The sequence below is a fragment of the Amia ocellicauda genome, chromosome 5 (genome assembly GCF_036373705.1).
Source record: "Amia ocellicauda isolate fAmiCal2 chromosome 5, fAmiCal2.hap1, whole genome shotgun sequence".
NCBI classification, from domain to species: domain Eukaryota; kingdom Metazoa; phylum Chordata; class Actinopteri; order Amiiformes; family Amiidae; genus Amia; species Amia ocellicauda.
In genome coordinates this window covers 17278980-17303783 of record NC_089854.1, presented here as the reverse complement: position 1 = coordinate 17303783, position 24804 = coordinate 17278980, and the positions used below count along the sequence as shown (strand labels likewise).

The 24804-nt window shown below is 45.8% G+C and overlaps 1 protein-coding gene across 1 annotated transcript; it reads left to right on the top strand.

Annotated features, from left to right (window-relative positions):
- Positions 1 to 530: 530 nt before the first annotated feature.
- capn12 (calpain 12) lies at positions 531 to 19436 on the top strand. Its single transcript, XM_066704045.1, has 21 exons — positions 531 to 1231; positions 3887 to 3956; positions 5614 to 5732; positions 7436 to 7569; positions 8062 to 8233; positions 9473 to 9556; positions 9980 to 10065; positions 10472 to 10549; positions 10688 to 10845; positions 11025 to 11269; positions 11471 to 11482; positions 11841 to 12049; positions 12565 to 12604; positions 13345 to 13419; positions 13622 to 13667; positions 14396 to 14457; positions 14849 to 14917; positions 15341 to 15419; positions 15884 to 16000; positions 16627 to 16679; positions 17841 to 19436. Exons 1-21 carry the CDS (start codon positions 1052 to 1054, stop codon positions 17865 to 17867), a joined length of 2115 nt encoding a protein of 704 aa, XP_066560142.1. The 5' UTR covers positions 531 to 1051; the 3' UTR covers positions 17868 to 19436.
- Positions 19437 to 24804: the final 5368 nt, after the last annotated feature.

The following is a 24804-nucleotide window of genomic DNA, read 5'->3' as shown; positions in this document are numbered from 1 at the left end:
GAGTGTGTTTCTCTCCTATCCAGAAGACAGTGTGCAGGGATGCAGAAGTAACCCACACACAAGTATCTATATACAAGATTACTCTTGGTGTAGGAATTTAGAGATGATTTGCATCAAAATGAAGTGAGGGGGCTTGCTTTAGTGAACAATGTGAGTTCCCAGGCTTTAAAGACCGCTGATGTAGGGTGGACTGTAAACCTAACTGGATCGGGGCTCTCCGTGACCAGGCTTGGTGAGTGAGCATTCCTTTAGTGCTGGCAGAGCTGTGGGTAAGTTTGCTCTGAGATGTGTGCTGCTATAGAAAACTGATTACATTTCCTTATCTGGATTTATTAAGCAATGCTATACAATGTTTTTTTTCTTTCTTCCATGGAGCGTTCTACTACAGTCAATTAATTGCTTTAAAACATTCAGACAATATGTAAAAATGTAATTGGGTTTTCTGCCCTGAAGTGGAGGTGGAGTGACCTCATGTGGCGGATTCTAGTACTACAGCATGTCTATGCAACTTTTCTTTATGAAGATCCACGAATAGTGGTTCCAAACAGAACACACGCGTTACATTGCGAACCTAAATCACGAAGCTGGATGGAATGATAAAGCGATGAATCTATTCAGACACTGGAATTGTTTTTGAACCATGAAAATGTGCAGTAGTACTTTGTTGTGTACTTAACCGTAACGGCACTATAGCTTTTTTTTTTACCGCTGTGCAGCTGTTTTGTGAAAACGTGGTTGCAGTAAAAGTGCACAGACGGGTTTTGGTATTTTGGGACACCTGGTGTTAACAACTAAACGAGAACTAAGGTGTCCAAAAACACACCAGTTTTCCCTGAATCTAAAATGTTGTGTAAAAATGAAGCCTGTTAAAACAAAGGCCACAGACTGATTCGTATTTCACGGGGTGCATGGAAGTGAAGGGGACGTAGCCTTGGGGCAACAGGGCGGGACCTGAGTTCCCACTTCCAGGGGTGTTTATAACCCGGCTGGTACGGCAAGAAGCAGCACTTCTGTCCGAGTCTGTCCGAGCTGGCACACATCCCCGGCCGCGATGGACTGCACCCTCGGCAGCCCGCTGCAGCACAGGGACCAGGACTACGGCCAGCTGCGCGACGCCTGCCTGAAGTGCAAGTCGCTGTTCGAGGACCCCGAGTTCCCGGCGCAGCGGAGCTCCATCGGCCTCCCCGCCGACACTGACCCGGCCCGGGCGCTGAAGTGGCTCCGACCCAAGGTACTGCAGTGCTGTCTTTATACTGCACGGCACTGCTAGGATAGTCATACAATAATCATGTATATAGTGTGTGTTTCTCGCCGTGATTTAGCATCACGTCATACATGTAAATGCTCTGGCAAGACTTGTATCTCAGTGTTATGATAATAGAGCTTTTTCAATGTGAAAAAAAATGTTTTTTTGCAACCATTTTCTATCTACTAAAACCCGAAGATTGTAGTTGTGCTTATTACAGATTGGTGCATAATACAATAACCCTGGACCAAGTGCTCCAGCAGTGTGATCCTTAAAACCTTTTACTCCAGATGCAAATTGTAAAGGTGAAAAGAGGCAAGGTAGGTAGTAGAGTGAAACACTACTACTACTACTACTACTACTACTACTACTACTACTACTAAGAATAATAATGATAATAAAAAAGCAGTAGTGTTAGTAGTAATAATAACAATCATAATACTGCTTTCATTTAACCCTCCGTTTATTCGTTTTTTTTTTTTTTTAATTGTCTGGAATTTATCTAAAGTTAAGAAAAATGTAAAAATCTTCCTCAACCACAACACAGATCTGAAAGAGATGCTTTAACATATATATGGAAGAGCAGTGCAGTGCGGCAGTTTCCCTCAGACCGCCTGGATCTGGGTACCACCTCGATTCACAGCCTTAAGTGTGAATTACTTCTGCAGCAAAGGTTAAATATCAGGGTCGAGTGCTTCAGTATCAGTGTCTCCTCTTTCACTTCTCTTCTTTAACCTGGTATTCAAATTAAGAGTTGGTCAATTTGCACCTTTATTTTTTTCACTCCCACAGTTCACTCCTTAACCTACCTAAAACCAAGTTTAATTTCTCCCTTAGTGCAGAGTGACAAATATCACACAGGGAATCAAAACTGTACCTTTCCCAGGCAGGTCAAAGTTTTGATTTGGTCAGGCCCTGAGACTGTCATAAAGACCTGTAGTACACAACTGGGTCTGTGCTTTTTACTCCAGATATAAGATAATTTGTTAAGAAACAGTAGTAGTAGTAATAAGATAAACCGCAACCACAATAAAAGAAATAAATCATAATTTCAGGGAAAGCTCACAGAAAAGGCTTCAGTATTTCAGTATGAGGTTTTATGCACCTGGAAACTGCTACAGTAGCATGATTGTACAATCTGATTTTCCTTCTTTGTGGGTGTGGAAAAAAAGTCTAAATGCTATCACATTGATTTTTTTATTTAGTACTATGTCTAGCATGTTGGTGATGTGTTGTGCAAAATTCTGCATCACAGATTAAACTGCAATTTAAAAATACAAAATACGAAAAAAATATATCATAAAGAAAATATGTATTTTTTACAGCATATTAAAACAGTCATTTCCATAATTCTGCCCTAAACCTGATGTGAATTTAGGTCGTTTTGTGAAGTTGCTTCAGCTTTTGAACTCAACCAGTTAAATACATTGATGGGGTGGAAGCTCCGCTGCTCTGGGTGAGACTGTCTGGATTGCCGTTTCAAAGCTTGCTGTGTGTGTTGTCCAGTTCTGGCTCAGTCTCAGTCTGATTGTTGTATCTGCTGATGCGTCTGTGCTTGTTCCAGGAGGTTCATGTGTTCTTTATCTAGTGTTCTTGTACCTGGCTGGGGTGAGGGAACTGAACTATTTAACGTCCAGGTTTCCTCTTTGCACCTCTTGAATTGCCGTGTTTGACATATCTATACATGTCGGGTAGAGCCAGGCGGTGTGTGTGGTGGCCAGGGCTTTGTGTCTGTGAAGGTGATGCGGGGGACCTGTTAACAGAGCTTTTGCTTGCAGTGCATGTGAACCGCCTGGCCCTTTGCCCTTTCACAGCCTTGTTTTGGAAGCCTCTCTTTCGGCGCTAGCAGACACGCAAACAGGGCAGGTTGTGGACAGACCTGCAGAGGAAGGTGTGCAGAGCTGAGAGAGATGCAAGCAGCAAGCTGATGCTTCCTGCACCAACCACACCAGAAACCACACTGAAGGCCTGTTAATCCGAAGCTGACGAACGCTGCTGGTGGCAGCGGGGTGGGGAGGAGGGGATGGAGAGATTAGCCCAGTTACTACCTGTGACCTACCGTGTTTTTAAAGTGCAATCTTGTATGCATAGGCATCCTATTTTTGGGCAGCGAGCAACTAGAGGAAAGATAATATGACGAACTGTGGATGCTCCAGCCGTGCAATTGGCTTCATTATCACTATGCCGGTGGGTGGCGGGACCTGATTGTCCAACTGACCATTTGCTTCAGTTTGATTGTACTGCATGAGTCATTGAAAAAATAAAATATATATGGGCAACCACCTAACCACTTTAATTACTATCTTTAAAACTGTCATCCAAAGAGGAGTCTTTATCAATAACTCAAAACATGTGCTGATGTAGTTTCCTGCCACAGTTCCAGTCTGTCTTTCTGACACTACTCCAGGGCTGAGCAATTCAAGTGCTCCAACAGTCCAAGGGGAATTCTGGTTTTCATTCCAAATCAGGTCTAAATTGATTGGAGTCATTATTTGGATCAGAAGTCAAATCACCTGCATTAAGCACTGCAACTGTGGGCACTGCCAGACTGCTGGGATTTACTGTATTGTTGGGCTTCTGTGGCAACCCTGTCAGTCTCACCTAACAACCCTGCCCCCCTTGTGTGTGTTGCTTTGCCAGGAGATCAACAAGAATGCCAAGTTCATTGAGGGCACGGCGAGCACCAATGACATCTGCCAGGGACAACTGGGTAGGTACTGCTTGGCGCTGGGAGTTCAGGAGCCACCGAACTGCTGAAAAACTCTTCCACTTTGGTCTTTCTTTGCCTAGCCTGGGTCCATGTCAGCACTCACTGCAGTCAATGAGATGAATTAAACCCCCTTCACACTTGCACAGCCCCTTCTAGATGTTGTTCCAGTCCAGTTTTCAGCTGATAAATCACTGTAATTATACAGCATGCGTTCAACATGTCTCTCCAGGCTCCAGCTGGAAGCTCCTCTGCATGCAGGATCTGAAGTCAACAGCATATTTTAAGCTCCTGACTGTAGGAGAAGTCCAGCTCTAAAATAAACAGATCTTTAAGTACTATTCATTGAGAGGAGAGGAGACTTAATAACCAAGATCTCCAGAGGACACTGTAGTTTGACTCCCTTACTTTTGTCTGGTTTGCCCCACAGCACAAGCATTGCTCCTCCACCTCCCCCCCTCGTTTCTTTGTAAAATGTAATTAGGGTTATTGGAGAGATCTCTCTATGCAGTAAATAAAGGTGGTTCCAATGTAGTAAAGGAAAAAAGTTGCTATGTATAAGAAGTTAGGCATTTTGAGAGATCATACATCTGGAGCTCTAAAAAGTGGCTGATTTGAAAGAATTAAAAAAAATCTTGGAGCAGAAGGCAGCCCGCCGTACCGTTCGCTTCTCCAGGGGGTCTGTGAGCTGCCTGCACCGCATATGTTTTTCTTTAGTGGGGAATTTGTTTGTGCGGTCCTGTTGCGCAAGCTGGAGCAGCACAATAACCCTGGCATTCCTGCAGAGCGAAGCCCCCTCCCCACAAGCCCCTGCTGACGCCACACAGCTCCCTCACCGAGCACACGTGCACCGACACGAGCACACCACGGACCGCAGCCTGAACTCACCTCAGCTCAGCTCCTCTGTCCTGGTGAGGCGGTGCAGCTCCCAGTGTAGGACCCTGTAGTAAACGGGGTCTGGCTCTACACGGAACTGGCCCACCTCCCTCCACACTAAGCTACAGTATTTTTCAGGGGTCAGCTGAGAATTTGTTTTGCTATGGTTACAATGATGGAGTAGATGGATCGGACACTAGGCTGCAGCCCAGACAGTACAGGCAATAGAAATCTATCCATCTATCTGCCAAGCTATCCGTGAAGAAATGCAGAATACGTACCATGAGGAAAAATAGGATCTCTGTCAGTTAGTCCGTCCACAGAGCGAGAGAGAAACTCCAAAGCAGTGACGGCTTCTGCTATCCATTCATACCTAGAGCAGGGCAACCAGAGGAGATGGGAAAGTTGGTCTGTTTTTCTGCTCCGCCAGTCAGTCCAGATTTATACATGTATCCGCTGACCCCTGGTTATAAGGGTGAATGGAGTAGCTAAGGTCAGCTCTGGCAGCTTATCTGGAAAATTGATCTCGCTGAGCCAAACTCAGAGAAAGGAAATTGACAATGTAGTTAAAGCAGTCATAAAATTGACGCATCGGGATATTGCACAATGTTTAGAATGACGTTAATTGAATTCCCCTGGAATCCACATCTCTCTCTTGGTAAGGTCTTTTATTATTAACAATAGCAGTTCATCTCCCTCTGTCTCTCGCTCCCTCCCTCCTTTTCTCTCTCTCCCCCTCCATCTCTCCCTTCCCCTTTCTGTCTCCCTCTCCCCCTCTCTACAGGTGATTGCTGGCTCCTGGCTGCTCTGTCCTGTCTGACCCTCCACCAGCCTCTCTTTGCCAATGTGGTGCCCAATGACCAGGAGCTGTCTGAGCCCTATGCGGGTATCTTCCACTTCAGGGTAAAGTGGGATGGGTGGTGTGGGTATTAGGTGGGGGAGAATGACTTCACTTCACAACTACATCAGTCAGTGTTCCCAACACAAAACACAGAGCTTTAGCACTTTAAAGATCATTGTCCGTGAAGGGGTGAGCAGGGGCTGCTGTCTGTTGCTTTCTACTGCCAGAGAAAGCTCACTCCCACCGTCTCTTTGTCTGTTTCTGTCTGGAGTCCCAATGTAACCCTCTGTGCTCCTCCTCAATGGGCTTCCTAAACCTAAACAGGGCAGGGGAATAAAAGGGACATTAATTAAAAACTCCAGTTTGAAAGCCTGTCTGTGAGTGTGGCTCCATCATAATCTCCAAATGTACAGGCCTGCCAGTAATGAGAGGATGCTCCTTTATTATTACCATGACCCCTGACCTCTGCCTAATGACCCCACCTATAACTAGGCTTACTCCAGCTGTTACCCCCTCTTTCCCTGCAGCTGTGGGCTGGCACTGCTGTCTCCTCAGCAGGGGCCGAGCGAGGTCAGTCAGAAGAGCGACAGGCAGACAGTAGCCCCCCCCCCTCCTGTTTGCTTAATTTGACGTAGATTCAACACTTATTGAGCCAAGTCATTCATTTGGTCATGTACATTTGGGGTCTGTTATCACGTTGGAAAATATTGTGCTGTCAAAGTCAACTTCTTTGTGCCTGGAACAGCCCAAGAGACTGAAACTCTGATTTCCTTTTGTTTTGTGAAAATTACCAATGCCAAGGTTGAAAACCAGAACCTAATTATATTACGCTTATATTTTGTAAGTCACCCTGGATAAAGGCCTTCTGCCAATAAATAATAATAATAATAATAATAATAATAATAATAATAATAATAATAATAATAATAATTAATTAATAAATAAATAAATAAATAGTCTCTATGCATTTTATCATTACAAATAAACTGCTTATAAATGTCACCAACACTCTCTGCGATTTTCTTGATTTCACGGGTATAGCAAAAGAAAAAGTGGGGTTCTAATAAATCCCGCTGAAGACGATTGGGACGAACTGGCACCGCACTTGAGGTTTTGGCCCTATCTGTCATTCCAGTGTGTTTGGTAATGTGTGGTGAGAACAAATGTGAAGCTAATCTCCCACTGCAGCTAAAGGGTTGTAAAAGCTGTGCGTCACTGGACTGCATGAGCCCAGTCTGGTTGAACTGAGGCCCAGGCGTGTTTGACATTTGCCTTTTGGAAGCATTTTTCTGTGCTTTTGTATGTCTCTGACGTTGCCCCCGGGCCACTCAGCTCGGCCAACTTGTACGATCACGTCCCTGCAGTGTTAATGGAGCCCATCTCCACCACTACACCCCCCCCCATTCTTCAAAGGGCAGAGTGAGTCTTTGATCCCCCCCCTCCAGCACAGCTGCCCTTCCCTGTCTTTCGTCAGCTGAAATGGGGCCGTAACGCTGTCACGCACCTCTCTAGTTTCCTCATAAAGATCTCCTAAGGTTTTGTTTACATAAAATTCCAGAGAAGTTCAATGTAAATCACAGACACGCGCTTTCTCTCTCTCTCTCTCTCTCTCTCTCTCACCATTCCCCTCACCCTCCCACCCCTTCCCTCGGTTCTGGAAGTATGGTCCGTAATAGGGATTCTCTCTCTCTTTCCTTCGATTGTGACAGTATGGGCTGTAATAGTTGTGTGTCACTCTCTCTCCCTCTCTCTCTCTCTCCATCAGTTCTGGCAGTATGGGCAGTGGGTGGATGTGGTGGTTGATGACCGGCTGCCTGTGCAGAGTGGGCGCCTGCTGTTCAGTTACTCCCGCACACAAAATGAGTTCTGGAGCGCCCTGCTGGAGAAAGCCTACGCCAAGTCAGTCTCCTCCGTCTTTGTAGCTCCCCCCCCCTCTGTTTTTCTCTTTGTGGAATGTTTTGTGTCTCTGTCTTTCATTGTCTGTGGGTTTGTGGTCCTGTATGTTTGTCCTGCTGTGGTATTGTTTTGTTTTTTACACCAATGTTTGTGTTGTTCTCTCAAGTTCAGTTTCAGGTTTCAAGGTAATTTGACCGGCATTAGCATTACCACTAAAGCAATGTCCTACCACGTACACAGACTGATTTTTAAAAATGTAATAAACGCTGATCAGTTATCTGATTTCTATTTCTCCTTACCCATTTTCCTTTTATCTCTCCCTTCTTTCCCCTGCATCATCTTCTCTTGCTCTTGGTTAATCCCGCACCCCCCCTCTTTTCCTGCCTTGTTCTTTCTCTCAATCACTTTCATTTTCTTAACCCACCTCCCTTCATCACTCCTCTTCTCTCTCTTCCCCCTGTTCCCTCCTCTACTCAACTCCCCCACCCCTGCCAGGTTGAATGGCTGCTATGCCAGCCTGAAAGGGGGCAACATCACAGAGGCCATGGAAGACTTCACGGGGGGCATTGCCCGCTCTCTGTCCGTGGCCTCCAGGACCCCGGCCGTGCTGTGGAGGGCGCTGGGCAGCTCGCTATCCCGGGGCACCATGCTCTCCTGCTTCATCCAGGTGGGCACCACCTTGTCCAAAGATGGCATCTTCCTACAGATCTAATTTTATGCAACTGGAGAGGGACAGGGTGTTTGAGCTGTCCTGAAGTGATGGATATATTCTTATTATTCTATTTTTATATCTTAATATATGTCCTTATATAAGCTAGATCATGGTATGTGTAACCTGTTTAATTCAACTTGGCACCGTGCCTGTTACTAACGTATGGTCTGCCTTGACATCACTTTTGTGCAGCAATGTATTTGTTTCCATCCAGGGGAAGTAAAACAATGTTACACATGCCATAATATAAGTAGGTATGTTAATAAAGGTATGAAAATAGAATTAAATGAATGTATTGATTCCTTCAGACCACTCAAACACCAACAAACATTTGGAACCAATTACTTTATGGCTACAACTTGTGGAAAAAGCATCAGGGGGCCAAAAAATACCCTGATCCTGCCTGCAGTCTGTCGCCATGCACAAAACATTTGTGTTGCAAGTTAATGTCTCCTAAAGATTCGTGCCTGCTGCTCAGTGTAAGGAAAAGCTCCACACGCACCATGCCATTCATCGGAAAAAGAGAATATAGAACACATGCAAATCATAGAGGAAACAAAGATCTTTTGAATAGAGCCTCTCAAATTGTTTTCATTATACTTTCCTTCCTCTGCGGCAATAAAGATAGGACACTGGATCTTTTACAGTGACGTTCCTTTCTGTTATTTAGGACTGGTCACAGCTAGATTTAATTTGTCTGAGAAAGCTGTTAGAGCAGTTACCCCGGATTTCCATTCCCTTCGAAAGATGATGAAATTTGGCTCCTTAGTAACGGCTTTGACCTTTCGTTAACCCCTGCTGCTAATTAATAGCAGCATCAGCAGCGTGCAATTAATCACTGACTGTCTTGTTCACACTCGTCCATATTGCAATCTTTCTCAGAGGTATAAATTAAAAATAAAAATCGTATCCAGTTTTAATAGACATAATCCAGATGTTTATTGTTAATGTTTTTCACTGACAATAGATAGTATTTGTTTTTCTAATTAGTTTTTCTCCTTTAACCTATTGCAGATGCCTTTATGCATAATTCCTTGAAAACACAACATAACCAGGATTTAAAGCATTGATACAAAAAATGCACCAATAAGGTCATTTTTATATAATTTGCTTCTGTGTATTCATGTTAGCATTATATATTATAAATGAACATCGGCGTAAGTGTATACTGACTGAAGTGTCTCCGTCTGCCAGGCGGTCAATCGTGCTGAGGTCGGGATGGTGACGCCCGAGGGGCTGGTGAGGGGTCATGCCTATGCCATCACTGCCACTGATGTGGTAAGAGTGGGGTCCGCCATGCTAGAAGAGGGGGAAGGGGCAGGGGTTGGGGGACTGCCACTCAGCCCACTGCACAGGTAGGCCCAGGGTAAATTGCGGGCAACCAACGAGAAAGGGGAAAAGCCATTACAACTATCCCAACTAGGCGATCCTTGTCAGCTTTTCAGAAGTTGACCAGCTCCTGAACCATTGTTTCATTGACTGCATACCAGTGTGTCATTGTGCTTAGCGATGTGTCAGTGACTATATACCAGTGTGTCAGCATGTCATTGACTGAATACCAGTATGTCATTGTCAGTATAAGTGTGTCAGTGGCTGTGCGTGACAGTGCTTGGCAGTGTCGGTCAATGACGGTGTACTAGTGTATCAGTGTGTCAATCGCTGTGCTTCAGTGTCTCAGTGACTGTGTGTGTCTTGTTGCAGGTGAAGGACAAGAAGGGGGAAGTGTGTCTGCTCAGGCTGCGCAACCCCTGGGGCTTTGTGGAGTACTGTGGGCCTTGGAGTGACAAGTACGGCTGGGCATGGGGGGGTTCAGGTTAACTTAACATTTGAAACAAGTATATTGGACAGTTTTCTGCCAAAAGCCAACATGTGACCCTCACACAAAATCCTTTCTTGCAAGTCTACTGTACCCCTCTACTCATCAGCCTGCCTGTGTGTATTCCTTCTATATTTCTCTCACTCTGTTGATCAATCTGTTTTCATATACCAATGAGTAACCTCAACACTCCATGGCAAAAAACAGAACACAGATTTGGAGAACACACTAACCTTGCAGGGCCTGCTAGCTTGGCTGTGTGCATCACTGCCAGGGCCTCCCGCAGATGCTGTGTGGCTCTGTTATTGCTGGACAGGCTCTGGACATGGGGAATGAGGTTGTGTCTCATTGTGTGTGTGTCTGTCTTTGTGCTGAAGCTGTAAAGAGTGGGACGAGGTGGACAACGCCGAGAAGCAGAGAATCGCGCTGACAAGGGCAGAGGATGGAGAGTTCTGGTAAGTTGAGAGAGTGAGAGATAGAAGGGAAGGCAGGAAAAGATGGAGAGTCAAAGAGAGAAGGAAGAGATGAACTACTGTTTGAAACCTTTCTCCCCTCTGTCTCTCACTATCTCCGTGTCTGTCTCCCTCTGTCAGGATCAAGGCAGACTATTTCTCCAGCCTGTTCACCACGGTGGAGATGTGCAGCCTCAATCCAGACGCTCTGGACGACACCCCGTCCTCGTGGCGCATCACCTCTCACCAGGGGGCCTGGGTGCCGGGCTGCTCTGCGGGAGGCAGCCGCAAATACAGGCGTGGGTATCACAGGGAATCTGGCGGCTTTTTTTGTGTTCTTTCTCCTTTCCCTCCCAACCTTCCCTATTTGCTGTCTCCCCGTCTCTCTCTCATCACCCACTCTCTCTCTCTCTCTCTTCGCCCCCCCCGCCCTCCACTCTTCCCGTGTGTGTGTGTGTCCCATCTCTCCCCCTCTCAGGCACATTTTGGACAAACCCCCAGTACCGCCTGGTCGTGTCCCAGCTGGATCACCAGGATGTGGCCGATGAGAACGATGACGATGCGGAGGAGCAGGGTGGCCTTGAAGAAGACGGCGAGGAGGCGGTTGCCGCGGTGCAGACAGACCGGCGCACAAGCAGCACTGTGGTGGTGGAGCTGCTGCAGAAACACTGCCGCCAAAAGGACAAGATCAACTTCATGTACATCGCCTTCCACATCTACAGGGTGCGCCTCTGCCTGTGTCCGTCTATGCCGAGTCTCCATCTAAACAAGCGTGTCTCTGCCTTCATACCTGATGAATGTTGCAGTACTTCTGTCTGCCCTGCATATGTGTGTGTGTGTGAGTTCATGTCTGTTTCTTGTTTGTCTGGCTTCATACTCTCATCCTCATGACATTAAAATCTCTTGTTTTCTCTTTTTTTTCAGGTTCCCCCCGAAGTAAGTACCCCTATAAATTAATACTTTTTATAAAAACCCTCAAAGCAGTCTAGAATGCAGAGTCTCAGCTGCCAGGCACGGCTCTTTCATATGGGTCGGGGACACTTGGGTTATGAGATAAAGGTCATCCATCTTTAAACCATCTTTCTATGTTCCATTCCATGCTTTTGAAGCTTTTGAGGTATCAAATGGTGATTGGAATAGGGGGAGCTCTTTTTAATCTCCAGACTGCTCCAATGGTCCCGGTTGTTTATGTATCCCTAAACTAATTATTTTTAAATCTGTGCTAGTTAACATCATGTCTAAAATCATAGTGTTGCCCTATGTCTCTCTCTCTCACTCTCTCTCTCTCGCTCAGTTGCAGGATGATCCCAGTTCCCTCAAGGCAAGCTTCTTCTCCTCCAACAAACCGGTGTCGCGCTCCGGGAAGTACCAGGCACAGCGCGGCACCCGCAGGAAGGTCCGCCTGCCTCCCGGGAACTATGTCATCGTGGCTTCTACCTTCAAACCCAACATCCAGGGCAGCTTCTTTGTCAGGATCTTCGCCCAGGCTGGAAATGAGCTGGAGTGAGTGGGTAGTGTGGGACAAACCGGCCTGCCTGTTTTTATGCACACAGACCATGGAAGTTTATTTTCCCTTTTTTCTTTATTTTTTTTCCCCTTACACTTATTTTACAGAGGCCCAAAGAAACACTTAAGAAAACCCAGTCTCTTCCCTTGGGGAAAAAACAGCGGCTTTTTTGGTAAAAAACATTTCCCTAGCCAGAAAACACGAACCTCAAATGCTCTACTTCTGCATCATTACAAGGGTAACCACACTGTAACAAAAGGGAACTACACAATGCAGACTGGTCTGTTGGTTTAATCTGAACAGGAAACACAGAAGTAGGTACGATACGGTATCTGCACACATGCGGGAGGATTGTGTACGTGATGCAGCTGAACAGTGTTGAAGATGGTCACGTGAAACATGTTAGAGTAGTGGGTCTGTATGGGTCTAGGTATCTGTGCTGCTGGTGGCAGAGATGTACTGTGGCTCCTGCAGGAGTTGGTGTTAACTTTACTGTTTTGTTTCCTTACAGGAGTCAGGGAGGGGTCCCTTGTTCGTCAGAATTCTCCTCGGTGAGCTGGCCTGGCTCACTGAACACACTGCAGCCCTGCATAGTAACACTGAGCCACTGAACACACTGCAGCCCAGCACTGTGACACTGAGCTACTGAACACACTGCAGCCCTGCACAGTAACACTGGGCCACTGAACACACTGCAGCCATGCACAGTAATACTGGGCCACTGAACACACTGCAGCCCAGCACTGTGACACTGAGCTACTGAACACACTGCAGCCATGCACAGTAATACTGGGCCACTGAACACACTGCAGCCCAGCACTGTGACACTGGGCCACTGAACACACTGCAGCCCAGCACTGTGACATTGAGCTACTGAACACACTGCAGCCCTGCACTGTGACATTGAGCTACTGAACACACTGCAGCCCAGCACTGTGACACTGAGCTACTGAACACACTGCAGCCCTGCACAGTAACACTGAGCCACTGAACACACTGCAGCCCAGCACTGTGACACTGAGCTACTGAACACACTGCAGCCCAGCACTGTGACACTGGGCCACTGAACACACTGCAGCCCAGCACTGTGACACTGAGCTACTGAACACACTGCAGCCCTGCACAGTAACACTGGGCCACTGAACACACTGCAGCCCTGCACTGTGACACTGAGCTACTGAACACACTGCAGCCCTGCACAGTAACACTGAGCCACTGAACACACTGCAGCCCAGCACTGCGTTTCTTTGGTGTGGAGGCTGCAGGAATTGAGACTGTCTGTGTGTTTCAGGTTGTGCTGGCGAACCCCATCGCCCCTGATGACCGGAGCAAAGTGCAGGTGTTGTTCAAGCAGCAGGCTGGACTGGTAATGCTTCTCTCTCAACCCCTCATTTATTTGTCAATAATACATTAATGAGAAATAGGATTAGTACATTTTCCTTTTCTCCATACAGAAAGGGAAATAATTCCCACTATTAAATTGGACAGGTACTAAATGCAGTTTGTCACTGAGATGGACTTGCATAGCCTAAATCTATCTATCTTTCTTTCTTTCTCTCTTTTTTCAGGACAACAGACTGAATGCAGTGCAGTTCAACAAGCTTCTGAACTCAGGTGAGCCATTTTGTAACCAGGAAGGTGTTGTGGTTCTTTTTCTTGTTTTTGCATGAATGATACCCGTGTGGTGGATAGATTATGGTTTGTCTGCAAGCTGGATCTGAAGTGCTGAGGCGTGAGGTAAAAGGAAACAGCCACTGATCATTTTTTTATAATATTAGATCAGAGAGAAGGATGTAAGTCAAATATGACATTTGGTGTTATGATTCTAGCTGATACACTGAGATAACGTACTATGGTTTTATACAAAATGGTATTATAATGTATTGTAATGATGGAGGAGGGGTTGTTTGCACACACACACATTTAAAAAAACAAAAGCAATCTCTTAAAGCAGTGTTTATTCAAATTTATTCATATGCATTTGTTGAAGTTTCGGTTGGTGTTCTACAGAGTTAACTCAATTGGTTGTAAAATCATAATGATTCTAGCACGGAGGGGGGGGGGAAACATATACATGTGATTAATACAGTAACTACAAGTGATACTTGGGGTCTGAGCTATTACTATTAACCAGTAGGTGGCAGAAAAGATGCACTCACAACCCCCAGCTCTGTGGCCTGTGTGATATACTCAACACAAGACAGTGTTCACAAAGCTGTAAAGTTCAGTGTCCTTGAAGGCGTGAGCAGGGGCTGTGTCTTCCAGGCTGCTGTCTGTCGGCTTCTACCTGCAGCTGTCAGAGACTCTCTCTCTCTCTCTCTCTCTCTCTCTCTCTCTCTCAGGGCTGGAGGAGAGCCTCCACCTCTCCCTGGAGACATGCCGTGGTCTGATCTTTGGACAGGATGTATCCTTTTTTTTAAAGCCTGAAATGGATAAAGCTGGGGTGGAGTGGGGTGAAATACACAAAATTACTTGAAGATCTTGTCTGGGCACTGTTGGCTGGGGAGAATAGGAACTGGACATTCAAAAATTAAACTAGAATTGTCAATTTGGGGAAAAGAGTATAAATTGGGCACAATACCATATCTTTCTTGCCTCCTCTCGCTCTCCTCAGATCTCTCTGATCTCTTCCATTCTGCCATCCCTTCTCTTTCCTTTTTGTATCATTTCCTTCTGTGCTCTCTCGCTCTCCTTTCACTTTCTCCCTTCACTCTCCCTTTTTCTCTGTCTCTCCTTCTTCCTATCAGCCTCTTCTCTCCCCACTGTGTTACTGTTCCTGACTTGCACTATATCAGACAGGAGGGACGGGCACTCTCAGCCTGGCACAGACAGAGCAGCTGGTGGCAGCAGTTAACAGTCTACAGGTACGAGCTTATGGGGCACCCTTTCACTCTTTAACACACAGCTATAATGGACCCCTGATGACTGATATATGCCAAGGGGGTAATTTGGAGAAAACATTTAAATGTTCATCGATAAATAGAGTTGCTTTGAACAGAAAACTAAGGGTACTCTAATAGGAGCTGCAGGTGTGTGTCAAAGAGGGGATGCGAACACATACTACCTCTACGCCAGACTAGTCCGTGCTGTATGATACAAACACGTATAAACATTAGGAACATTATTCATTTGGTTTCTGGGTGTGGGTGATGACTGTAAGAACATCTATCAATCTTCTTTAAAGATAAGAAGGACTGTGGCAGGGGTTCTTAGCAGTGTGGTGCAGGGAAATGTCTGGAAGTTGTCTGCACAGTAATTTGATTGTCCCGTCTGTGTCTCCCTCACAGGCTATCTTCTCTCAGTTTGATACAGATTCATCTGGGACCATGAGCTCCTTTGAGCTGAGTCTAGCACTACAGGCAGCTGGTAAAGCACAAACTGACAGACAAGTGACATACACAGACTGACAGACAGACGCACAGGCCGACAGACTAACAGAAAAGTAGCAGACTGGACAAGAGTGCAAGAGTACAAACGGAAAGAGAGACATATAGACAGATTTGCATATAATAACAGACGATAACACAGAGACACAGTGAGAGAGAGAGAGCGAAACACACAGACACAGGGAGAGAGAGATGTACTCACAAACAGGCAGTGAAATAAGACAGACTCAGTGAGAAGGAGAGATACACAAATGCAAACAGACACAGGGAGACAGAGACATACAGACAGACTCTGGGAGAGAGAGAGACGCACAGATGCAGACTGAAGAAGTGTGAGAGAGACAGTCACATGGGAAACAAGTTCAGACCAGTGGGAAGCAGTTTGTTATCAGGGCATCTCTGACCCCTTAACCTTAACCCCTGCCTCCCTGTCGTGCCCCCTAGGTTTCCTACTGGATCCCCCTGTACTGCAGCAGCTATGGCTTCGTCATGGGACAGCTGACCTGCTGCTGTCCTTTGATGGCTTTGTGGCATGCATTGGCAAACTGCGCAAGCTCTTTGGTACACTTTATTTCGTTCTTTTCAGCCTTTTTGCCAGCTGAAGAAACGTGTTAGTGTGTTTTATTTTCTTGGGTCTCAGAAATGCCCACTTTGCTATGATAAAGCTGTATGTTGCAAGTTTTGTCCTCTTGAAAGGGGGACTCCAGGTACCTACAGACACCTATTGTCTGTGAAACAGTTTGGCTGCAAATATAAATATGATACAATATCTTAGGGGAGGAATGCAACTGCAATTGTATAGTAGCAGTGAGAGCAATTCAAATACCTTTCCGTTTTAATTTTTCTAATATTTTTTTGGGCCAGGGTAGGCTTGCCTATGTGCTAAATGATATAAAGCAGTTGTCTGTGCAATGCCAGATAGCTAATCTCAGGGCAGCAGTACAGTGTAGTACAGTAGTCCTGACTCCAGGCTGTTGTATAAGACTGTTGGGAAGCGGAGGGGAACTGATGTGAGGTGACCTGGCTGGATGGAACAGTACAGAATAAAATCAGGAAATAAAACAAGTTTCCTTATTGTAATAGGACAAAAATAATTGACACTGGCTGTTGGTACATATTTCTTTCTACCTCACACTCTCTCTCTCTCCCACATTCACTCTCTCTCTCTCTCCCTCCCCCCCCCACAGATTTGTATGAATCAGAAGGCAGTTTGGAGGTGAAGGAACACGGCATCAACACAGTAAGCTCTCTCCCCCTCTCTCTCCCCCACTCTCTCTCTCTCTCTCCCTCCCGGATCCCTCACTTTGCTAGGACATGAGTCAGCCTTGCGCTCACAGACTGACCTTTTCCTGGGATCTCAGGGTGTGATGGCAGAAATGTCAGCTGTGACTAGAGATGAATGAGGGGGAAATCATCCACCTTTTTTATTTTATTTTTATTGTGCACCTCTATTTTATTCTAGTTTTTCTGGGATTCCATCAGCTCAGTTAATTTCCACTGCAAATGGGATCATCTGTTATAGAAGATCAGACTCTCATTGCACCGCAACATGAACCTGTGCAGGGATTACAAGCTACAGGCTCTGAGACAACTCGTGCCCACGAAGGAGAAAGCTCAGTTAGGTTATTGTATCCCCATGTCTGTCTGGACAAAATCTGACTGAGTTTGAATATCCTGCTTGTGGTAATGCCTTGCATACAATATCCTGCAGCTCCGAAAACCCAGTGTGGATCTGTTGTGCATTGGGAGACTTGCAAGGCTCCCTATTGAGTCAGCCTTGCATTCCAGTTTTTATCCGTAGTACTAAAGGGAAAAGAATGTCCCTTAATACAGGCTGATTTTATTATTCATCAAACCATTTCAGTTACTCATGAAATTAAGACAATCTGTATACATCTCATTTATTTACTAGCAGTAACGGTACCTACTGAAAATACAAGACGCAATGCCAAACATCCGATGCGTCCTCTAGTTTGTGAGATGAGCTAGCACTGTCGCTTAATGAAATCCCACAGTACCACTCGTGATGTTTCTGTTGAGATGGAGTACACCTCTTGCTCGATTGCCTCTTTCAAATCATCAATTGTGTGTGGATACACTTTGAACACTTTGTTCTAAGACTGCAGGGGGTTGGAAAACTATAAACGACTGAAATGGTTAGATGCCGGACCGATTTATAGGCGTGGCTGGTTTGCCGTGCTGGTGGCGATTTGGGTGCTCCGGAGTCTACAGGAGCCAGCAGTTCAAGTCCGAGCAGGGGGGTTCTGATTGCACACCACCAAGGGCACAGGAGCTCAAACCTGCTCATGTTGTACAGGAAACCTAAGCAAATGCACGTACAAACTCTTTTTCATTTTCTATGAGTTGCAGCTGATCGTGCTCTTTGGTCTCTCTCCTGCAGTGGCTCCTCAGGTTTATTGGAGTCTAGAGATCTGGATGGATGCAGAAGCCAGCACCTGTCCCAGCTCCAGAGACCCCTCTCTGCCTTCTCTCCACCCGCCTCTTTCTCACAGCTCGGCAGTAAGACCACACATCCACCTGAAAGCATTGAGCCTCGTCTCCCTCTGAGCAATGTCCCTGCCACCTTCACCACACACACACACACCTGCTTGTAAAATGTTTTTTTAAATACCTACTATCATATCCAAATGAAACTATTAGGACAGGGACATAAACCTGTATATATGATCCATATGGCCCTGTGTTTTGCATGTGTTGTTTTTTTTAAATTGCATTTCAGTCATGCAAAAAGCAGAGCCCTAATTATATGTTATGATGATATGATATTACATTCTACAGACCAACAGGCATTGATACCCACAGTATAATAAATTGGCTTAACTTTGCCAAAACAGAAACTAAATCTTGGCTTTAAACTGCTCCCCTTCCCCTGAGAGCCTTCTGACACTCCCGAGAATAGCAACTGAGATGAGCAATTGACATCTTGAGACTTGACCGGGCTGCCCTTCTTCCCGCTGCCTCAATGCCAGGCTGAGGCTAACTGGCAAATATGCTCTCAGCCTACAGCTGGCATCTGTCCCTCCAATAAACCTGGGGCCGGGCTCCTCCTGTGTAACACTCTCCATTCTGTTGGCAGCAGCTCATGCGCCAACCTCGGTCGAAGGGTTGAGCTCTTTCAAAATGTGTACCCCCCATGCTTTTGAGTTTAATCATGAAAATAATTATTATAATGAATCATTATGCAGTTTTATGATGTCATTTCAAAAGGCAGGTAAGATTATTAGCAAAAGAAAGCCCGTAAATGAACAGACAGATTCAAACAATGTAACTGTATTCTCACTCCAGGGAACAGTACATTTTTTTTCCTCGCGCAATGTTGTGGTGAATTTCCAAACACTGCCACATCTCTCACCCTGTCCCCTATTTCCCATTGCTTCTTCAGTGCGAAAGTATAACCATATTGTAATCTGTCTATAACCAAGCCTGCAATCTTTAGGTACTACAATGTAACCCTTTTTGTTATGCTGATCATTACTATTTGTAGTAGAAGGAATATTAGTAGCAGTAGCAACATTATCAGTGTATGTGCACCAGGGCTACCTGGTTGTGGAATCCACTTGGGCTATAACATGTACAATCCTGAGTGGGGCACTTTTAACAGTGTTTTACTGTGGCTTCACCATAGATCTAAAGTGGTTTCCTATGGTCTCAAGCTGGGACCATAAGTAAACCATAGGGTACCATAGTCAACATACCTTAGAACCATTTATTATTGTAGATGAAGACATGTTGATCCCATAGGAAATCACTGTGCAGTAAAGCCATGTTAAAAGTGTTGGGGGGTGGAATCTACTAATGTAAAACTTGCATTAGGAACATATTAACCTTATTTTTTTCTTCGTCAATGTTTGTAATGTTGTACTTATTAACAAGTGCCTTTCCGGTGCCGGCCTCCCTTAGCACAGTGGTGATTCACCTGTGGTCTGTGAATAAACTTCTGGGTCTCTGGGAACACTCAGACCTGTGTTACTCATTACTGTTTGCACGTATCCATTCATCTCTGAGCTCTTGTCAGTCCCCTGCTGTACGAAAGCTTTTCCACTGGTGGAAGTGGCCGTGACTCACCTGACTGGGATAGATTGCTGAGGATATGGGAGTGGGCCCTGAGAGAGAGAGAGACCGAGAGAGACAGAGAGAATCAACCAGCGAGGGAATCAGTTTTGACAGGCAGACAGAGAGGTTTCTTGATCGGGGGGACGGACCTTTCCTCTGCTAGTATTAGCATACCACCCTTCAGCAAGGGGTGGGGGGCTACTTGACTCGCACCACCCCTACCCCACTGCATGTCCCTGCCACCCAGCACAGCTAAGTACAATACATCTGAGTGTGCTGTCAGCGTGGCCTGCTGTATAAATACATTAGCTGCGATAGACGTGTTTTCAGAGGAGGTCTTAACACATGCAGCTGCAGTGCTGACACTCCTCGTATCAAATAGCATCAAGCTCTTTGGATGTTGGGGGAGAAAACAAGAGTTAAAGAAAGCTTTTCATCCTGGTTTTGGGCTCTTGTGATTTCACATGCCTTTATGCGTTAGCTTCGGATATACACAGGGAGCCAATGCAGTAGTGTGAGCACAGGGGTGAATGTTTCTCTCTCCCAGAATCCGCTTCCACCTAACCTGTTTTATAATTGCGACTCTGTCAGCCGCCACCACCGCCTGAACCCCTGTCAGCCCCTCCCCTTTTTGCGTTGTCGGTCCCACTCTGCTGCTTGCCTGTGGTTTCCTGCACTGTTAAATTTAGCAGCAGGACCTGAAGGCCGGAAGCACTTGCCCCCCCCAGCTCTTATCGTCGCAGACCAATGCTATAGAGTTGCTCGCAAAAGGAATATGAGACCATTTCCCCCTCATCTTAACCGAAGAACAGGCGGGGAGTGAGTCTGAACTTCACATAACCGCACCTTTCCATTTCTAGAGCTCGGCGGCTGTCACAGCAGCAACACACAAAGAGACGTAGAGTAAAACAACATCAAATAAAAATCAAATCTGCTCATTCAATATGCCTTTTCACTGCAAAGCGTCAACTGATCTCAAGAGTGCTTGGAGACTAGTGTTTTGTTATATTGTTGCTTTTCTGGGCATGTGATGGTGGTTATAATCCGAGGTCAGTGAGATATGCAGACACAAGTGGTCCATTGGTAAAACCCACTTGCAACCACCACATGTTAACTAGTAAGTGCAGTTGTGAGTAAGTGACTAGTAAGTGGCCCTCTGAAGGCAAAACATGCTGGTTAACACATAAGCGCCTGCGCACACACACACACACACAGAGTTAAAAAATGCAAAATAACATACAGTGAGGGAAAAAAGTATTTGATCCCCTGCTGATTTTGTACGTTTGCCCACTGACAAAGAAATGATCAGTCTATAATTTTAATGGTAGGTGTATTTTAACAGTGAGAGACAGAATAACAACACAAAAATCCAGAAAAATGCATTTCAAAAAAGTTATACATTGATTTGCATGTTAATGAGGGAAATAAGTATTTGATCCCCTATCAATCAGCAAGATTTCTGGTTCCCAGGTGTCTTTTATACAGGTAACGAGCTGAGATTAGGAGCACTCTCTTAAAGGGAGTGCTCCTAATCTCAGCTCGTTACCTGTATAAAAGACACCTGTCCACAGAAGCAATCAATCAATCAGATTCCAAACTCTCCACCATGGCCAAGACCAAAGAGCTGTCCAAGGATGTCAGGGACAAGATTGTAGACCTACACAAGGCTGGAATGGGCTACAAGACCATCACCAAGCAGCTTGGTGAGAAGGTGACAACAGTTGGTGCGATTATTCGCAAATGGAAGAAACACAAAATAACTGTCAGTCTCCCTCGGTCTGGGGCTCCATGCAAGATCTCACCTCGTGGAGTTTCAATGATCATGAGAACAGTTAGGAATCAGCCCAGAACTACACGGGAGGATCTTGTTAATGATCTCAAGGCAGCTGGGACCATAGTCACCAAGAAAACAATTGGTAACACACTACGCCGTGAAGAACTGTAATCCTGCAGCGCCCGCAAGGTCCCCCTGCTCAAGAAAGCACATGTACAGGCCCGTCTGAAGTTTGCCAATGAACATCTGAATGATTCAGAGGAGAACTGGGTGAAAGTGTTGTGGTCAGATTAGACCAAAATCGAGCTCTTTGACATCAACTCAGCTCGCCGTGTTTGGAGGAGGAGGAATGACCCCAAGAACACCATCCCCACCGTCAAACATGGAGGTGGAAACATTATGCTTTGGGGGTGTTTTTCTGCTAAGGGGACAGGACAACTGCACCGCATCAAAGGGACGATGGACGGGGCCATGTACTGTCAAATCTTGGGTGAGAACCTCCTTCCCTCAGCCAGGGCATTGAAAATGGGTCGTGGATGGGTATTCCAGCATGACAATGACCCAAAACACACAGCCAAGGCAACAAAGGAGTGGCTCAAGAAGAAGCACATTAAGGTCCTGGAGTGGCCTAGCCAGTCTCCAGACCTTAATCCCATAGAAAATCTGTGGAGGGAGCTGAAGGTTCGAGTTGCCAAACGTCAGCCTTGAAACCTTAATGACTTGGAGAGGATCTGCAAAGAGGAGTGGGACAAAATCCCTCCTGAGATGTGTGCAAACCTGGTGGCCAACTACAAGAAACGTCTGACCTCTGTGATTGCCAACAAGGGTTTTGCCACCAAGTACTAAGTCGAAGGGGTCAAATACGTATTTCCCTCATTAACATGCAAATCAATGTATAACTTTTTTTAAATGCGTTTTTCTGGATTTTTTTGTTGTTATTCTGTCTCTCACTGTTAAAATACACCTACCATTAAAATGATAGACTGATCATTTCTTTGTCAGTGGGCAAACGTACAAAATCAGCAGGGGATCAAATACTTTTTTCCCTCACTGTATAGATGCACAAGCACACATGAGCCAAGACAAAAGCAAGGTGGCCATACAGGCACAGAAACACACAGACAACAAAATACACATACAAATTTGCACATGTATAAAGACTGTGTGTGTGCATGTGAGTGCATTTGTGTGCACAGGTGTGAATTTGTGTGTGTGGTTGTGTTCATTTGTATGTGCACAAATATGAATGCATGTGTTTGTGTGTGTGAATTTTTGTGCACAGGTTGTGTGTGTGTGTTTGAGAGTGTCAGTGAGGGTCTGTGCTCCTGATGGCAGCAGGCTGACTCAGCGCAGCTTTGCTCTGAGAACAGAACAGCGCGCTCTGGCTCTGCCGAGGGGAAGATGCTCACAGGAGATATTTCCAGCCCTCCGCCTCCCTGGGCGTCGCACGGAGCGCCTATTCTTATCCCGGCTGACGTGAAGGGGCCCAACGTCATCACGCCAACGTGGCTCCATCCTCCAGTCAACATCTTTCCCTCCCTCTCCCCTCTCTCCCTCTCCCGCTCTCACTCATTTTCTCTCCCTTTCTCACTCATTCTCCTTTCGCTATTTATAAAACACACCCCAATGGCTAAAAATAGACCCTCCCTCCCTGTTCCCCTTCCCCTCCCCCTCCCCCCTCCTCTATTTACCATTCTGGAAACGGGTTGCCCGCAGCAACCTAGCATCCTCGGGTTAAGAACAATGTGTGGCATTTTTTAAAAGAACGAATGTCGGGGGAGAGGGACTAGGGGGTGGAAATGAGGTACAACCATTTGATGAGTCTCTCTCTCTCACTCTCTTTCAATGGAAGGGAGGAGAGGGGGGGAGAAAGGCAAAAACCAGTGATTGTCCGGTGTGTACAGCATCTCGTTTCTGCAGGCAGGAGAGAGCTGCTGCACGTAGTGAGAACACACGCACGCATGCACACGCACATACGCAAGCAGAAACACGCCCCCACACCCCCGGACACAGATCATGCCAGTATACAGCATCTTGTATGTGACGTGACCACCAGGTGCATTCATACATAATGGAGCCACAGTAGAACAGACTTTGTGAATCAGCCTCCAGGTGACATGCACAAAAGGAAACCGGCAGGGATCTTTTAGCACATCCGTGAGTTTCCTGTACCGTAAACCCAGAGAAGCGCCAGCCCACATCTGTACATCTTAAAGCCCTACGGTTTGTGTCTACACATGCGTCGAGCCCTCTGACACACGCACACAGTAGCTTTTCTCAGGCTGCAGCACTTGTCCTGGGGCAAGGTGGGTCAGTCCTGAGCTGCGAAATCATCAACCCCCTTCCAGCACTTGAGACCTGAGTGTTTTCTTTACCTTGTGTGTAGGGCACTACTAATCAAATCCGGTCTCCGGTCTAGTAGTTTTTAAAAAGATCTCTTGAAATAGATTTATTCCTACTCTAAAGAGCCTGCAGGCGGGGAGGGGAGCAGGGCAGTTCAGTGCATAATTGGCATCAGCGGACTTCTGCAGGGGGCAAGGAAGACCAGAAGACTCTGTATGGCTTGAGGGGAAGAAAATGAGCCAGAGCCAGAGCTGAGTCAGGTGGGGGGGGATGGGGGGACTGTGATGAAGCTATGAATGACACAAATATTGTGTGGCACGGTGATGCTCACAGCCCCTGGGGCTCAGGTTTGATTCCACCCTTGGGTGTCCACCTGTTCTCCCTGTACCTATGTGGGTTTTTTGCCAGGTGCTTGGGTTTCCTCCCACATCCCAAAGACATGTTGCTTAGGATGCTGCTTAGACATGCTACTTAGGATTTCAATACTACAACAGCAAGAGGTCAATAAAGGAGGAAGTGAAACCGATAAAGGGCAAAAAAGAAAGTATCTTGGAAAACGAACAAGATGTGGCAAATGTTCTAAATGAGTAAAGGTTTTGACAAGAAAAACATGCCACAGGTTAACAATCGGTCCAGTCAAACCTTAAGAGAGATCAGGATAACCGAGGACTGAAGGGACTAAGTAGAATTAAAAACAAACAAATCACCTGGGCCAGATGCGATATTTCCAACAGTAGAAATGAGGGAAATGATTTATAGGCCGCTAACTCAAATATTCCAAATGACACTTAGAACAGGGGATGTACCAACTGACTGGAAGACAGCAAATCTCATACCAATCCACAAGAAATTACAGACCAATCAGTCACATCTGCATCACCTGTAAAATGTTGGAGAAAATTATTAGACAGAAAATAGAGGAGCATCTTAATGAAAATCATATTCTTGGAGATAGCATGGGTTTAGACAAGAAAGATCGTGTCTTACCAATGTTTTAGACATTTTTGAACATGCAACTGCAGCTGTAGATCATGTGAAAGCATATGATATGATACAACTAGATTTTCAGAAAGCTTTTGATAAGGTTCCACACGAAAGACTGATCCTCAAATTGGAAGCTGTAGGCATTCAGGGTAATGTAAGTAGATGGATTATGAACTGGTTGATATATAGG

What these genes read in the sequence shown, in the direction of transcription:
- capn12 (XM_066704045.1), top strand. Translation starts at nt 1,052, where the DNA reads ATGGACTGCACCCTCGGCAGCCCGCTGCAGCACAGGGACCAGGACTAC. An exon ending in TGAAGTGGCTCCGACCCAAG is followed by an intron (nt 1,232 to 3,886) that starts GTACTGCAGTGC and finishes TTGCTTTGCCAG; the next exon opens with GAGATCAACAAGAATGCCAA. An exon ending in CAGGCTGGAAATGAGCTGGA is followed by an intron (nt 12,050 to 12,564) that starts GTGAGTGGGTAG and finishes GTTTCCTTACAG; the next exon opens with GAGTCAGGGAGGGGTCCCTT.